The sequence below is a fragment of the Pteronotus mesoamericanus genome, unplaced genomic scaffold (assembly GCF_021234165.1).
Source record: "Pteronotus mesoamericanus isolate MK-2021 breed Mesoamerican mustached bat unplaced genomic scaffold, CSHL_Meso_final contig_657, whole genome shotgun sequence".
NCBI lineage: Eukaryota > Metazoa > Chordata > Mammalia > Chiroptera > Mormoopidae > Pteronotus > Pteronotus mesoamericanus.
Genome location: NW_026555229.1, coordinates 23,815,485 through 23,832,309, shown reverse-complemented (window position 1 = coordinate 23,832,309; position 16,825 = coordinate 23,815,485). Strand labels below are relative to the sequence as shown.

Genomic DNA, 16,825 nt, shown 5'->3' with positions numbered 1-16,825 from the left:
CCAGGGTGGCACCCCGGCTCCAGCCCTGCGCAGGCCTGGCCCGCCCCAAGGCCTTTTCCTGGGAGACCTCGGCTGCGAGGCTGGGCTGGGGCTCCTGCTCCATGTAAAGGGGGTGCCAGCCCTGCACCCAGGAAGCCCTCCCTTCCCCGCCGCCGAGCCCTGGTCGCGAGCTGCCCGCCTGACACGCACAGGGCGGCCGGTCACTCGCTGCCTCACTGGGGTGTCCTCTTCCCAGCACTTGACGAAGCCCCCAGGAGTACTTAGCCCTGGGGGTGCCTGGCCCCTGGCCCAGGTATACAGAGGGGGGGAGCAGTGACTCCCCAGGGTCCCAAGCAGCGGGAAACCCCCGCACGCACATGGGTGCTGGACCCTGGGGCCCGGGGCCTTACACGGGATGATCTGGATGACCCTGGCCTTCTTCATGTTCGCCGGCAGGTTGCCCGTCCTCATGTTCTCCTTCATGATCCGGACGTTGGTCAGCTTCTGCGGTGAGAGAGGGCCCGGACACGCAGTCAAAGTGCTGACGCTCCTGAGCGGTCCCCAGCTCCCTGATGCCGGGCTCCTGCTTCTGCCTCCGTCCCCAGACTTCCCTTGGGTCTCAGGAAATACACAAGTGTGCGCGACACGGGGCCGCCGAGCTCCGAGAGCCCGCGCTGTCCCTCTCCGCGGGCCGCAGAGGGACAGCTCGGCCGCCGTCTCTGGGCCCGCCCACGCGGCGGCGCGGCGCGCAGAGCGGCTTCCCCGGGGAGCCGGGACACTCACGCGGAACTCCTCCTCCAGGCCGATCTTGTTGAAGCGGCTGCTGGTGCCCTGCAGCGTCTGCAGGTGCTTCTCCAGGGAGGACACGTCCAGCTCGGTGTCGCCGTAGAGGTAGTACTCCAGCAAGGCTTGGTAAATGAACGTGTACTGCGTCTGCGGGGACCACGCAGGCGGCCCTGGGCTTGCAGCTTGGGGGCGGGGGCGGGGGCGGGGGCGGGTCTGGGGCAAAGGTGAGACTGACGGCCATCGCCAGGCCGTTGATGGCCTTGAGTGAGGACCACGTGACAGCCACGTGACTGAGGATGGTCTTCCCCAGGCACTTTCCCGCCCCCACCCCGGGGACCGCAGACGTCAGGCTGCGAAGGCGTCTGGGTGGCTTTGTGAAGCTCGGGCCGGGACGAGGGGCTGGACCGGGGAGGGGGGGACTCACGTCTGTCTGCACCATCTGCGGGCGCTGGTTGCGGATCCTCGCCACGAACTCGAAGACGTCCACCTTCTGCTCTGCGTGCATCATGTCCATCATGGCGTCGATGACGATGAAGGTGCCCGTGCGGCCCACACCCGCGCTTCGGGGACACAGAAAGATGCCACATGCCGATCACATTCCCCCCGAAGCAAATGACAGGATGTCAGAACATGCCAGTATGCCAGGATGGAGGGAGGGACGGCCTCACCCTTAATTGGGTGGCTGCCACTTCATCACTGAACCCCGCGACCTTGTTTGGGTTACCAAAGAGCAAGTCTACGCCGAGGCCACCAGAGGGCGCCACAATCTTAGTAAAGATGATCTAGAAACTCTCAGAAGGCGGATCAGACAGAGCTGCTTTGCATGAGGTTGTACAGATAACTTTTCATCTACGAGCAAGTGTCGTCTGCTGGTTATGACTTGTGTAATCAGCTTTTTTAAAAAAAAAATTTCACACCAGAGATGGCTTTTCCAGGTTCTCCGTAAGAGGCCCTGTGGGCCGGGTCATGCCAGGGGGAGGTACCCGCCGCTCTGAGGCATCCTAGCCCTAACCTGCGGCTTTGGCTCCGGATGTCTGATGGGCGGCTCCCTGCTTTGGGAAGCTGCCCTGATTTGATCCCAGGTTCACATTCCCTTCCCTCCCAACACCGTTGCCGCCTGCCGCCCCCGCCCTTCCCGTCCCGCGGACGGACACACAGATGCGCGTAGCACACATTCCTGGAACGAATAAACCCCCTTTTGTCCCAGAGGCCGCACCGCACCATGTCTGAACTGGGCTTCCCCTCCAGCCTCTGCAGGCGGGCCGATGGCTTTCAACATAGGACAGTGATTTTTTTTTTTTTAATTCTCAACCGAGGAATTTTTTCTTTTTGGAAGGGAGAGAGAGAAACATGGATGCAAGAGAGAAGCACCCGGACCGAAGACAGCACGCGCCTGGACTGCAGACCGAGCCCGCAGCCTTTTGGTGTGCCGGACGGCGCGCCAACCAAATGAGCCACACCGGCCAAACGGCCAGGGCTGGCAAGCGATCTTCTTAACAAAAGACTCACAACTTCATGAAGTCCCCCACTGTCCTCTGGCGGGGAGGACAGCACCGCTCTTTCCTGCCAGTCCCCAGTATGGTGCAGGGACAGTGAAGACACCCTCGGATGGGGCCCCCCACCCCACGCAGAGGGCAGATGAGAGAGGAAGGGCCTCAGGAGTCTTACCTTTGTAAAGTAAGAGATAAATAAATCGGCAGGTGCAGAGCCAGGTAAAGACTCCCCGCCTAACAGATATGTGCGGGGCAAGGACAGCCGGCGAGGCGGGGTGGGGGGGTGGGTGTTGGGGTGAGCCTGGAGGCAGACCCAGGTCCCCGCACACCAGCCGGGCCCTGTGGCCGCTGTTTACGCACTGTGCCCGCCGAGCCTCACATGCTCCTACAGCAGGACTCGGGGGGGGGGCTCCTTGTGGAAATGTGGTCCCCCTCTCTGTTCCTGGGGTGACTCGGGGGCCCCTGGGGGCCGTGAAGGGGAGGCTGAGGGGAGCTGCCGGTCCCATTCCCACCGTCAGGCCGGGCCTCTCAGCGCGCGCCTGTTTTGGGGACTGGGGTCCCCCTCGGGTGCCTATGATGGGAGGGTGCGGCTACCACGGAATGCGCGAGGGGCGCGGTCCCCAGGCAGCCGCCCGTGCCTGCGGGCTGGGGGTTCCGCCCCCCGCCGCCCTGAGCCCGGCGTACCTGCAGTGGACCACGATGGGCCCAGCGTGCGCGGGGTTGAGCGTCCTCACTTTCTTCAGGAACTTGAGCATCCCAATGGGGGTGAAAGGCACCCCGAAGTCCGGCCAGCTGGTGAAGTGCAGTTGGCACACGAGCCGCGGGGCTTTGCAGCCATCCGGGAGCTGCTGCAGGGAGGGACACGGGGATGCGCGGGGGCCAGCCATCCCCGCGCTGCCCGCCCCCCCAGCTGGGGCAGCCGCGGACAGGCCCACGGCGGGGCGGGCGCCCCTGTGGCTGTGCACGTGGGCAGAGGAGCAGAGGCCCCCGGCACGGGTCCCACGCAGGTTCCGGGCAGCCAGACGCATCCCTAGAGCCGGCCCGGGACTCAGGGACCCCGCAGGTAAGCAGGTGGCCGCCCTCTTAGTCTGGGGCCCCCTTTGATTACGCACAGCACACACGTCCACTCCCAAGCATCTGCAGTGGGAGGACAAGGTGAGGCTGTTGGCCCACTCGTAGGAGACGCCCTGGACCCTCCGCAAAGTCCCTTGGATGTTGTTACCCAAAGCCTGAGTTTGCCCCGGACCACGGTGTATCTGAGGGCGTGCATGCGTGCGTGCCTTGTGTGTACGTGCATGCCTGCTTGTGCATGCACGTTTTAGCTGTGTATCTGTGTGCATGCACACCTGCGTGCACATGTGTTATCTCCATGTCTGTGCATGCCTGTGCGTGCATACATGCATGCGCGGGACGCTGTCTGTCTGGTGTGTGTGTATGCAAGGGCCTGGGAGGGAGGCGCGCAGGGGTCGGCGAGAATGGCAAAGCTGACCTTCCCTTTTTTTTGCCATGGCTTCTAGAAACCTCAGCCTCAAAGTTTGGGATCTAACAATGCCAATCATCTACTTTTCATTCCTGATAACAGGACCTTCCGTGCTCGCTGGTTTTGAATATAAAGCCTCTTATGTTTTCTATCTCGTATACATACAGGCATCTCTGCTGGGCTCTGCCTCAAAACCTTCGGGGGGAAATCAGCAGGAGATAATGAGGAAGTTTCATATGTAATTTTGAAACTGTTAACAAAAAATCCTGCCTTGTGATCCCAGTGTGTGAGACAGCACTGTGGCCAGGGGCCCCCGCCCCTCGGGCTGCCTCACTTCCTCCGCCCAGAAAGCCCCGGGGAGCCCGGAGCGCCGGGCACTGTGTGAGGGCTCCTGGGCACCTCTGCTGTAGACCCACGTGCTCGGACCACTGACGCCCGTCCCGGTCCCCTTCCCGTCCCTGTCCCCGTCGGGCACATCCTCCGGCCTCGGCCCCACTCAGCAAGAGCCGCTGGAGTGCTGGGGGACGGGGAGCAAAGCGGGGGGTGGGTGGCAGAGCCGGGGCGGGGCAACGCCCGAGGGTAGGGACGCAGCTCTCCGCGTCATGAACCGTGCACCCGTGGTTACTCTCACACGTCCCTGGTGGAGAACTGCCTTCCCCGAGCGCGGGTCACGCCGGGCGCTTACCGACTGGACGCAGAACTTGCGGATGGTGTAGTCCACCAGGACCATGTAGTCCTCCACGCAGACCCGGATATGTCCGTAGGTCCAGCAGCCTTGGTCCGGCCAGTACTGACAGCACTTCTCCTGCGCAGGACAATCGAACGGAACGGGAGGCTGGTGGGCGCTGTGTCCCCTGCCGTCACCCTGGGCCTCACACACGCCAGGTTCCCACCAAACATGCTTGGGGCTGGGACAGGGCACGAGCCACTATCTGCTTATGAAAGGGGACACTGAGGCCACACGGCTCCTTCAGGGCAGCCCTGAGCCTACCACCGGCCTTTCCGATTCCGCCGTCCGGAGGTCTCACGCCTTCACCCGTCACGAAGCCCACAGGTTTCCTGGACCTTCCGGCTGAGCCCGCGCCCTGCCGGGCCGGGACCCTGACCAAGCCTGGCCCCCAGGCCGCGGGGTGCGCACCCGGCCCCTGGGACTCTGTGTTCCCCAAACACTTCCCAGTGAGTCTGGCAGGTGGCTCTGTCCAGCTCAGCTCCTAAGCTCGGACATGACAGGCGCCAGGCCAGTCCGCCGTCTCGGGTGGCAAAGCCCCTCATTCCCCCAGCGAGGAAAGGGCCGGGGCGGGCACGGCAGGCCTGGGCACGGGGCCGCACAGCACCCGCTTTCCGCCCCACCCTGCCCTCCCCGCTACGGAAGGCCCCCACCGGCTCCCGGGCTGCAGTCCAGGCGGCCTGGCACCTGACCAACGGCCAGCCCTCCTGAGCGTGGGGACCTGCGGCGGCCGAAGTTCTGCTTGGGCCCGGCCTCCGGGAGGCAGTGGCCTCCTAAACATGGGACAGTGACCCTGGAAACGGCCCACGCGGGGCACAGCGAGGGCGCCTGTCACGAGGACTGATGACCCTACAACTCAGAAGGGCTGTGGCATTCACCAGAGCCCAGCACTTGTGGGAGGACACCCACGGAACGCGTCCCCCTACCTCCGGGCCCTGGCTGTCTCTGACGTGGCCCCCAGACAAGCGAACCCCAAAGGCCCCGGTGCGGGCCAGTCTCGGCCTCCCGGGGGCCCCCGGGCCCCCCCAAGCGCCTCGCCCTGAGAGGCCCTCCCCCGAGCCCCGGCCCCGGGCTCGCTGTGCGCTGTGTACGTGCCCTGGGCCCCCGCCGCCCCCGCGGCCACAGTCCCCCCCTGCACGCCAGGCCGCGAGATGACAGAGCAGCTGCGTTTCCCAACATCCCGCCCGGGTGTTGAAGCCGGGCGGCCACAGCAGAAGTGGAGCAGTGAAAAAAAGGGAACTCTGTTGAGAAATGATTCAATGTGGACCGGCGAGCGGGTCGGGGGGCGGCCGGAGCCAGCGGCCGCTCTGAGTCACAGGAATGGAAAAATCTGGCGGGAGGGTCCGAGTGACATCACACGGAAAACTGCAGCGACAGCCGCAGTGGGGCGCTGGGCCGGGGCTGGGCCGGGGGCGGGGCGGGGGGGTGGGCGTTCGCCGCTCCTGGCGGGGGCTCTGTGTATTTCACACTCGCTAACAAGCCCACCCCTCCCCCACCCCAGCCAGGCTGGTCATGGGGGCCCTGCCGCAGCATCCACTCAGGGCGTGGGGACCCTCCAGCTACGTGGCCCTGGGACCCCCCAGCCCCCTCCAGCGGCAGGGCTCCCTCAGAGAAGGGCGGCCCACCCCCCAGCTCTGTCCCAACTCCTCCCCAACCGGAAACGAACGTGGTTGGAGGCCATTTCCTGCATGGCAGTGACAATGGCTCTGGGGGCCGCCTCAGTACCTCCTGCCCCGCGGAGTCCAGGCCCAGCCTCTCGCCCCAAACACCCGCTGGGCGACCCCGGGCCGGTTATTTCCGTCCCGAAGGGCAGCCCTTCCCCGAGCCTCGGCCATGCCACCTGGGCTTGGTTGGCGGGGCACAGGCCCGCTGGTCCCCTGCCAGTGAGTGACAGAGGAGCAATCAGCACCTCTGGGGCCGCGTGCCTGGCCCGGCGTCCCCGCCAAGCCGGGCCTTCCTCTCAGCCGCGCCCACGCCGCCGCTCTGCCCTCAGGCTAGAACATGCTGGAACCGGCTCCCCACCTCCACAAGTCTCTCTCCAGCTCCCCGTTCTTCCTTCCTTCCTGAGAACGAGGCCCTTCATAAAAGACAAGCCCCTGCTCCCCCCGCCTCAGCCAGCCCCTCAAGCCCCTAGCCCGGCACCCTGGTGCCTTTCCAGAGTCCGGCCCGGCGTGGGCACCGGCCTGGGGGGTGCGGAAAGATACGCAAGCTTTCACAGCCCACTCCGCCGCCCCTTGAGCTCCTGTCTGGTGGGATTTGGTACAAGTCCTTCCAGTCTTGGGGGCCCAGCACCAGCGTGGTCCCAAGTGGGCAGCTGCTGGCACCCCCAGCCACGCCCTTGGGGGCTGTCCCCCTGTCCCCCTCCTTCCTGCTGCAGGAACCTGACAACGCTCCTTGGCCCCTTTGCCCGAAGCGAAGGCTCGGAGCCGTGAAAAGGCCTCTCTCGGGCACAGCCAGGCTGCGCCTGGCCTGGCCCTCCGCCGGGCTGGCTCAGCCCCTCCCGACGGGACACCTCGGCGCCCTTCGTGCTCCGTTATTTTTTATGTCACCTCCCGACAGTCCACGTTTGTTTGCTTTCTGCTTGGTGCCAGCCCCTCCCAGCGGGTCACAAATCGCGGGAGGTGGCTGGCGCGCTGGCCAGACGCTGCCTACGTCCGCGACGCTGACCGGGAGGCACGGGCAAACGTTTGCCCTGCGTGGGAAGTGAACCTGTTTACCGGGCCTCTTTTAAGAGGTTTTGAGTCCTCATACACACGTTACTTTTTGAATTAGAAACAGCTGATTAAGTATAGTGGACTCAGCATTCGTTCAGTGTATCTTATTTTTCAAATGCATCTCTCTTGCCTAGATCACAAGCAGGAAGCCGTTTTTATTTATGGTCTGAGGCCCGGCACGGTACACGCTCAACCTACGAGACGTGAAAAATGCTGAAGCCCAGCCAGCCGGCCGGCCCCTGGGCCCTCGTACCGCAGCCTGCGACAGTGAGCGATGGGGGCGGAGAAGGGGCCAAAGCCTAACCTGACGCTCTCAGGCGAGGCCAGCAGGGTGGAGACGAAAACTGAGCCCAGAGGCCGAAAGTAGCCACGTAAGAAGGACGTAGAAATTCCTAGCTGCGAGCGAGGCCTGGTGGGTGCTCACGTCCTAGGCCGTAGCTTCCTCTGCAAAGGCCGCTCTTCACCTTAAGCCAGCCTGTCTCTGGTCCTGCATCTACCTAACGTGTCTCTGGAATGTCAGAGCTATCTGCCCCATTTCCAGGCCCCTCAGGACACAGTCGCCCACCGGGGCACGAGAGACCAGAGAAACCCTCACTGTTACCTTGTCTCCTGAACCCCGAATCGGCGCACTGCGCTGTTAATTATTAACGCGACCGTGCCCTCCAATGTAAAGAAAGCCTGTGCTTCTCCACTGCGCTTTTTATCCAATCCCAGAGGTTTCCCTGCTTTGCTTTCTCTTGCCTCCCTAACCTACCACCGACGGATTTTATGTCTCCTCCTTCAATTCTAAAATAAGCAGCAAAACAGCCCTTCGCCTGAGCGTTTTCTCAATCCCTTGAGATGTCGCTTCCCAGCAATGCCATTAGCTTGGCTCAAACAAACTCCCCAAAATTCACAGCCGGTTCGGACAGTTCTTATGTCGACAGCTACTTGGAACACAGCATTTATTTCAAGATAAAAATGCTGTTGAGCCAGGGGCGTTTTTTTTTTTTTTTTTTCTTCTGCAGTGATAAGAAGGGAGAGAAACAGTAAAAAGGAAGTGGTAACCCCAGCCCACACCCCCCGGCCCCCACACACACCTCCCAGCAGCAGCAGCAGCAGCAGCAGCAGCAGCAAGAAAGCATTCCCGTGTCCGGGGCTCACCTCTTTCCTCTCTTTCAGGTTCGTCAGCATGACGATGGTCGCAGTCTTCTGTTCCCAGATCATCCTCCAGAAGTCATTCACTGTCTCCTGTTTAGGGCCTGTGGGTGGAGGAGGGGCCCGGAGTCAGGCGCGGGGGGAGGCGGTGCGGGCCCAGCCCCCGGCGCCCTGGCCTTCGGGCCCGGGACGCGGCTCCCGCCGCGCTGAGGCGCGGAAGGCCGGCGGGTCCTGTGTGCACCCTACAGAACCCCAGAGCCGGTGGCCTGGGAGGGACCCGCCCGTCACCCTGTGCCCCGCGCTGCCCCCGGGAGCGGGGCAGTCCACAGGGAGCTAAGTTACTGGACCCAGTTAGGTTAGTTAACAGGCGGCGACAGGGACTCGGATGGGCGGGCAGTGGCGTGTCCGAGTGGCTTGCGGCCACTCAGTATTGGTGAGTCTCAGAGCAGCAGCCCCCACTCCAGAAGCTGAACCAGAACGGGCGTGTGTGTGCGTGTGCGCGCGTGTGTGCATGTGCGTGCGTGTAAGGGCGTGGGATAAGCGAGAGGTGACATGCACAAGCTTACCTTGAGCTGCTATGAATTTATTCTTCTCCTTGTAACCCTGGGAAAATAAAATCTGACTTATAATTTTTCAAAATTGTCTTCTGAAAAAGATCTTTATTGTTGTTAGGAAAGCAATACATATTCATGATGAAACATTTGGAAAACCCACACACAAAAAAGTAAGAGCAGAATTCACCAGTAACTTCAGAAATAACAAAAGCTATTTTTGTATGTCTTTTTCCAGCCTCTTTTTCTGGGAACGCTTTCTGAGACACACACACAGGCAGACACACATCCGTATATTTTTAATTGGTTTATATGCACAGATTCTCCTACACTGTATTGCTGTGGTAATTTAATAACTTATGTTAAACGATTTTCTGAGGTTCAATGAAAATGGAGTCGTAATAATCCTTGGGTGCGGTTTTACCACGATTTACTTCCCTGGCCCCTCCTGTTCTGTTTTGTCAGAAATATAAACAGAGCCGTAGTAAACACTTTTGGGGCTTATGCTTCTTGAGAACGAACCCCAGCGCACACACACGGATTGAAAGGCGTGGATGCTGCCGTGCCGTCTGCGCTGTGGCCAGGCTGCCCGGCGAGACTGTGGCAGAAGCAAGTGCCCATCGGGCACGATTCCCACTCAGCCCCCCAGCGGCCCAGCTGGGCTCGTCGCCCTGGCCAGGAAAGGGCCGCGGAGGACTTACGTCGATGTAGGAAGCGTTGATGTAGTCTGAACAGGGTATCCCGTCCACTTGGCTCAAAACCACCCTGGTATGATCGTCTGTTTAAAAAGAGCGACACGGCGTCAGGACAAGCAGGTCACAGCTCCCACACGCACTCCCACCTGCCGTGTCAAGCGCTGCCGAGGACGCAGCGGGTCTCCCCGGGCGGTCCCTGAGGGGCGCCCTCAGAGGTTAGAGCCTCAGCGTCCACAGCAGGCCCGCCCCGCCCCCAAGATGCCAACCAGCACAGGCGCGGCCCCCATGCGGACAAGCGCGGGGGCACTCGGGGTCCTGCTGGGGGCCACTCTCCCGGGCTCTCCAGGGGCAGGCGGGCGACGGCCAGACAAGCAGACAGCGGGGTCTGCGGTCTGGGGCTGCAGACCCCAGCTCTCAGCCCTCAGGTGCGCCTCAGCGGGAAGGAAGGTACGCAGGACACACAGGAACGTGGGCTTGGTGGGCCACCTGCCTGGGAGAGTCCGGCCGGGGGACAAGCCGTTTCCCGGGGAGGAGCGCTGAGCAGGGGCACCGCGCACGAGTGTGTGTGCGGAGCGTGAGTGTGGATGTGAGGGGCGTGGGAGCGTGTGTGAGCCTGCGAGGGGGTGTGCGCATCTTGTGTACGGGGTGTGCCTGTGTGTGAGGTGCGTGTGTATGAGTGTCTGTGAGTGTGTGTCTGTGTGTGTGGTATGAGCTTCGGTGTGTGTGAGCGTATGCGGCATGCGCGTGTGCTTCGGGAGTGTGTGTGCGTACACGCGCACACGCTGCGGCGGTTCCAACCAGCCCTGCTGTGACTTCAGCAGGTCTTGGTCACCTCTGCCTTCACGGGCCCCATCTTCACAACAAACATTCGAGCCTTGACAGCCGTGTTAGCGGTTGCTGTGACGATGGGCGTCGGCCAGGCTGCATGGCAACCACATGCGTTTTCTGCGTTTCGGGGAGGAGAGACGTTTCCCGGGTCCCTGACAGCCCTGTGTCCCAGCCTGGGCCTGGGCGGCGTGCGGCGTGCGGCGTGCGGCACTGGCCTCGCCAGGAACAGGTCCCTCACGGGGCCCCGACCGGCCGGCCCGAACGCAGCTGCTCGGCGTCACTGCTTGCCAGCTCGGCACTGGGCGCACGGTGGCTGTTCGGTTTGCATCCGTGTCATTGATTATTGAATAATTCTGCATCTTTGTCCCTGCTCTGCCCCCTCCTCGTGGGCACAGGACTGAAGCTAATGGGGGGGGGGTGCCTGGGTGGTAGGGACCTGGGCAGAGCCCCCGGGTCATGGCTGTTGCCCATCGTCCACCTGGAAGGTGGCGGGCGGCCTCAGACACCCGTGGGCTGGGCATCCTATCCCCAGACCAGCTCTGTCCTGCTGCACGCAGAGGACAGGCCCGTGCAATCCTCAGGGACAGCGACGGCCCCCAGGGGGCGGTCAGGGTGTCACAGCCCAAACTAGCAGCCTGTGCGGACGGGGCCGCGCGACCCCGTGCCGGGGGCTGGCCACCGTGAGCAGGCCCCGGGCGCCGAGCCGGGGAAAACCAGGGAAAAGCAGGCACACCCTGAGGACAGCTATAGAAAGCAGAAGGCGAAAAATAGACTCTGGTTGGACCCAGAATCTTGCAGGTTTACGAGCTTCCTGTCTTTCTACTCTAAAAGCCACAGTTCACTTTCAAAACATTATTTCCTAAATTTATCAGCTGTAGGCATTTCCCAGAAAATAGGATTCTCTTGCCTTTCCGTAGGCCAGGCCCTAGGACAACCCAGCATCGTGTCCTGAGCTCTGTTCTCAGAACTCAGGGGGCGGGGGCCACATCTGTGGCTGGGCTTCCCACGCGGGGTGGGGGACAGCTTGAAAATCTGGTAAATTCACAGCCGGCCTGGGCTTGGGGGAGACGGGGAGAGGCGGGGAAGGTGCCGGGGTGGTAGAAGTCAGGCCTCGGCCCCTCTCCCCGCCTGTGGACCCTAAACCCACCCTGAGGAAGAGCAGGGTCTCTCTGTCCCCTGCACAATGTCCCCTGATCCAGCCCACACTGTCCTGGCTCCTGGCCGGACGCAGGGCGTCTCTGGCCAATTTCAAAGAAATCAGACACCCCCCTCATTCGTCCTGTGTTTTGCTGATGCCAATGGCCGGGTGCCACCGAGCGGGCCACCTCCGGAGCCCATCCGAGCGTCTCCACACTGCCATTCCGTCTGACCACTGTCCCAGCAACGTGAAATGCGTCACATCCTGGCACGGTCCCCGGCCCTCGGTGACCACCAGCACCCTTGGTTTCCTCTGGCGGGGAGCCGCCGGGCTGGGAGGGGCTGAGGTGGCGAGGGAGGACTTCTCGGGGGGGACGTGTGAAGAGCCTGTTCTGTCCCCTGTCACGCTTCGAGCTCACCTCGAAGGCCGACCTCCTTCCCCAGCATGAGCGGGATGCAGCCTTGGGGTGGAGGGAGGGAGGGAGCCCTGCTGCTCCCGGCTGGTGGCTGTCAGGGGCCGGGGGGCCCATCCTGGGACGGCGATGCAGGTGACCCCGCACTGGGCCAACTGTTCCGCCCCCACGGAAGGCCCACCGAAACCACTCTTAAAGGAGAAGGGGCTTAGTGACGAGAAACGTGGGTCCGGAGCCTGGGAAAGTGCTTGGCCCAGAGCAGCCCCCCCCCCCCGCCAGATGCCTGTTCTGCCGATCCGAGCGCGAATTAAGCTGATTAACTGACCGAAGTGCACTAATAACGGTCACTAATTTCCAACATCCCGGTTTTGACTTGACACAATTATTCCAAAGACCCCCAGCCTCCTCCTGGGGCCCCTCCTTGCGCTGCCGCAGCCTGACCCACACCTCCCCCTGTCCCCTGTCCCCTGCACCCAGTCCAGCAGCAAAGCTGCTCGGTGCTGCCCGCACAGTGTGTCCAGGAGCCAACCCCGGTCCCCGCGCCCCTCACAGCTTGGCCGCGGGGCCACAGCGGCCACCTGTCCCCTCTCCCTGGGGCTCCCTGGCTTCCTCTACACCCATGGGCGGGGTGGAGGACGCTGCTTAATCGCCCACGTTTCCACTGGATCAGAGGGTCGAGGGTCTCTGCAAGCCCCACATAAATTAGAAGCAGGCAAAATGGGAAAGGGCTCTTCCTCTCGAGACCGGAGCACCCAGAGACGACAGAAATCGGGCGGGTCACGGCTCCTCTTACCCACAGGGCGGTGGACTCACGTCTAACCCACAAACGCGGCCGAGAGCCCAGCTGCTGGAGACGGCTCACGGGGGCTCCTCAGCCGCATGGGCGCCGTGCCCGCCCCAGGAGGGGCCTCGGGCTCGGGGCGCAGACCTGACCTCAGCAGGCTCCTGGACCCTCCACACCGTGAGTCTGCCAGGCAGAGCCGACGGGGCAGGCGTCCAGGCTGGATGAAGAGCCCCGCAGCCTTCCCAGGCCAGCTTTTACAAAGGCAGCCGGGAACTCGGGGGCTTGTCTTGGCCGCGAGGCCGGCCGTGAAGGCCACCCAGGGCCATGGCCCAGAGGGATCTGCCAGCTCCCCGGCCCAGCACCTCCTCTAGCCCACGCTCTGCAGCCCGCGGCGACGTTTAGCTGTTGCGGTTTTGGTCGGAAACGTTCCCACAACGTGGCCCAAGGCCTACAGGTTTCTCATTTGTCATTTCTGCACTTGGTCCAGAGGACTTGCTGCTGGTGGCCAACAGCATTGAGTCCAAGACAAGGAGATGCCCAGGGCCACCAGCCACCCTGGCTGGGACTCAGGATCAGGTGCGGTGCCGGCGGCCCCCCCAAGGCTCCTGGGCAGCCCCATTAAGCACAGGCTCAGCGGCCAGCCCCTCACCAGCGCGGGCCGCCTGTGTCCCCGTGGCAGACAGCGGCCAACGCGCCAGACCGAAGGCCGGGCAGCTCTGCTGATGGGGCGCCGACCTCCGGGCCCCGGCGCGTCCTGCCGCTCGCTTGGACCGGCGCGTGCCCCAGGGCGGCGAGGGAACCCAGAGTTTCGCCAAAACGCCACCAACCGCGCAAAGAAAAGTGAAATCTTACTGGGAAGGATGTTGGGGTATCTGTTTTTCTCTCTGTTTTCTTCTTTATTGGCCTGCTCAAAAGTCCCTTGAGTGTGTCCAGACGGCAGCGCCTGGAAGAAAACGCAGAGTTAGCACCCGATGGGGTGCCGGCCAGCTCCTGTCACCTCATCGACTGCCACAACTCGCCCCTGGCTCGTCAGTTATGACAGATTCATTACCGGTCAGTTGTAACAAACAGCTCGCTAATGCAATGGGCTAATCACTGAACTGGATACTTCACGACCGATTTTTCGGTAAACCTAAAACTGCTTTAAAAATAGGAAATCAGAGAGAAAGAGAAGCCCCAAGAAGCCCGCCTTCCTCGGAAGGCGCTGTGGTGGCAGGGCGGTGGGCGGGGGTGGCGGGAGGGGTCTCCGAGGCGAGGAGGGGCCCGGCTCTGCCACCCTGAAGGCCTGGCCTGGCATCTGCCCCAGATGGAGACAGAGTGACGATGCCGGCTCTGTGGGCGGCACAGAATGTCCCTCGGGGTGAGAGAAACCAAACACTCCGGGCACCTAGCACGTGTCCGGATGCCAAGCCCGGGCCACGCCCGCTGCCTGCCGGCCGCACGGAGCAGCCCAGCGCGCCGACCTGCGAACAGCCTGCCCGGGCCTCCCACCGCCCGCAGCCGGGGTGGTGCTGAGGGCCCGGGACAGCTGTGGGGGGGCGGGGGGCTGCGCCCGAGCTGGGTCCCCCCGCAGGGCCGAGCGTGAGCCGTGCACGTAGCCGTGGGTCAGCAACACCGTGTGATTCATTGCCCGGTTATGCAATTGGCTGAAGAGGGCTTGTTTGTTTGTTGAGGTGAGATTTCATTTCCATGAATGTGCCCATGAACCAGCGTGTGTTTGCCGTGCTGGGGGGCCGGCAATAGACTGAGGAAAGCAGACGGGGAGCCAGGCGTGGGCTGTCCCGCAAGCCCAGGGGACGGTTCTGGCTTGTGAGTCGGGCTGGGACCGCTCCCCCGTGCCTCTCCACAACCTCCCGACTGGGCCGGGCTCGGCAACGGCTGGGACGGAGGCTCCCGGGAGCACCTGTGTGGAGAGGGCGTTTTCCTGGCCCGGAGGGCACACACCTAAGAGATCTAACCGGGAGCCTGGGCGGACTTGGCCAGGACAGCGGTCAACCATTGCGGGGCGCAGAGGGCGAGGCTGGAAGGCACAGAAGCTGCCTGAAAACACAGCAGGCCCCGCTCCCTCAGGGCGCCCTGGGCCAAGGCGGGCACATGCCTTGCCTCTTTCACAGGTTGTGTACGAAAGCCCTCGGGGCGCAGGAGCTCCCTCGTTTCCCAGATGCGGAAACCGAGGCTGAGATTCAGCCAGATGCCTGGTCCCCGGGCGGGTAGGGAGCGGACGGGGCAGGGGCAGCGGCAGGGGCTCGTGCAGGCTGCCGCCCACACCCCCACCTCCGTCAGCCCCCGGACCGGTCCCTGCACCCAGTGCGCTGTGCCCTCCTCAGGCTCGGCTCCGCTCCGATCAGCGGGGCGCACGCGTCCGAGCTCTGGGAACCTCCTCCTTGAGACTCAATCCCCCTTCGGCCGCTTTTGGGAGAGGAGCGCGGGGCAGCGGGCGAGAAAGGAAGAGGAACGGGGTGAGGGTCCGCGCCAAGCGGGTCTGTCTGCGGAGCCAAGAGGCGGCCGGTCCTGGCGGCTCCGCGGCCCTTAGCAGAGGGACGAGGCACAGACATAGCTCAGGCCACCGCTGTCCCTCTCGCGAGAAGACAGCAAACTGGGGCCCACGGAGCAAGGAACAAGCAGCTTGTCCAGGGTCCCTGGAGCCAGGACCAGGTTCCACGCCGCTAGACTCAAGTGACTCAAGTCCCGCACGGTCCCCTCTGCCATGGCGATACCTGCCCTTGGCTGGGCGGAGGGGCTGCCGCTGGGAAGGCTGCCCGAGGGTGGGGACGGGGTGGGGCCGGAGCAGCGAGGCACCTGTCTGGGGAGCGAAATCTAAGACCTCAGGATTCAAAATAAACTAATGGGCGAGTGCAACATTTTAAAAAGTCAAAATTAACGCCAAAAACCCATAGTGGCCAAACCATCAAACTTTCACACCAGGGCAGGAGCAGTAAGCGTGCACTGACACGCCACGCTGGAGCCTGGAGGAACGGGAAGGTCAGCCAGACGGTCCTGTCGTTCGTGACACGCGTGCCGTTGCGTTTTGCGCGGACCGCCTGCATTCATTCGGGTATTTTTAAACGTTGCACTAACATGTCATGGGGCCTGAGTGTCTGGGCGCCTCCTCGAACTCTGCAGCCAGGGAAGAGCCTCGGCCTGGTGGCTGCCCGTACCTGGGGCGCGGCAGGGCCGGCAGGCTGCGACTCAGGGGCCTACGCCCGCCTTGGCAGGGACGGACAGCGCCGGGGCAATGGGACAGGGAGGGAGGGGGAAAGCCTCGTCGCGTGTCACTTGGAGAGTTATCTCGAGAATGCACAAGTAACTTCTCTTATCAGTCCGAGAGATCGCAAAACAATACGGCTTGGAGATGTCTTTCCATATGACCTAATTTCTCCAAAAGGGGGACACGTTTGGAAACAATTAAAAGGAAGCATGATAGAGGCAGACGAGCCTTGTGCTAAGAAATAAGCAAAGTACATTTAGATGTGCCATCAACTTTCCGTGCTCTCCTGGTGGCTTCAGTGTGAAAAGTCACGGGTGTGCAGCGGGAGTCATGCCATCTTTCACTGTGACGATTGCACAACACTCTGCTGTGTACGCAGTCCCCTGTCTCAGCCTCACGCTGGAGCCCTGAGGTCATCCAGGCAGGCGCCCGCCCAGCCCCCGCACACGCAAGCGAGGGAGGCCGCTTCCAGGAGCAGCTGACTGACGTGCCGGGGCTGGGGCCCAGCAGGCGGGGCCCAGGCAGGTGGGCACCCTGCTGGGGGCGCGTCCTAGCTCACGCCTCACGCTGGCCACGCACAAGATGTGGAAGATGCAGGACCCAAACCCGATGGACAAACACCGAAGAGCAAACTCCAGGACAGCACCTTCCAGCGGCTCCAACTCCCTGCCCACCTCTACATCTGTCTGTCTGTCTATCGGATTCACAGGACAGGAAATAAAAAATTAACACTGCAAGGGGAGGTGCCCTTAACGCACTGGCCTTGCTGGCGGCGAGTTAGCAGCCGCTGTTTGCTCCCGTTAGGACTGGGCCAGTTGGTTAAGTCCGTCTCAGTTAGCTGCTGCCATGGCCAAGTTCATGGAGGTAATGCATCCAAGTCCAAGCAGCAGCAG

At 62.8% G+C, this 16,825-nt stretch overlaps 1 protein-coding gene across 2 annotated transcripts in view; it reads right to left on the bottom strand.

The window, feature by feature from the left end:
• The window catches only part of PTPRE (protein tyrosine phosphatase receptor type E), a 119,857-nt gene that overhangs the window by 8,632 nt on the left and 94,400 nt on the right, over nt 1-16,825 (bottom strand). For both annotated transcript variants that reach the window (XM_054581690.1, XM_054581691.1), the window contains 9 exons: nt 13,577-13,667; nt 9,569-9,645; nt 8,883-8,919; nt 8,323-8,420; nt 4,424-4,543; nt 2,943-3,106; nt 1,190-1,325; nt 763-912; nt 390-483 (listed from right to left, as the gene is read on the bottom strand). In XM_054581690.1, coding sequence (XP_054437665.1) covers nt 390-483; nt 763-912; nt 1,190-1,325; nt 2,943-3,106; nt 4,424-4,543; nt 8,323-8,420; nt 8,883-8,919; nt 9,569-9,645; nt 13,577-13,667 — 967 coding nt within the window. The remainder of the gene's footprint in view (nt 1-389; nt 484-762; nt 913-1,189; nt 1,326-2,942; nt 3,107-4,423; nt 4,544-8,322; nt 8,421-8,882; nt 8,920-9,568; nt 9,646-13,576; nt 13,668-16,825) is intronic.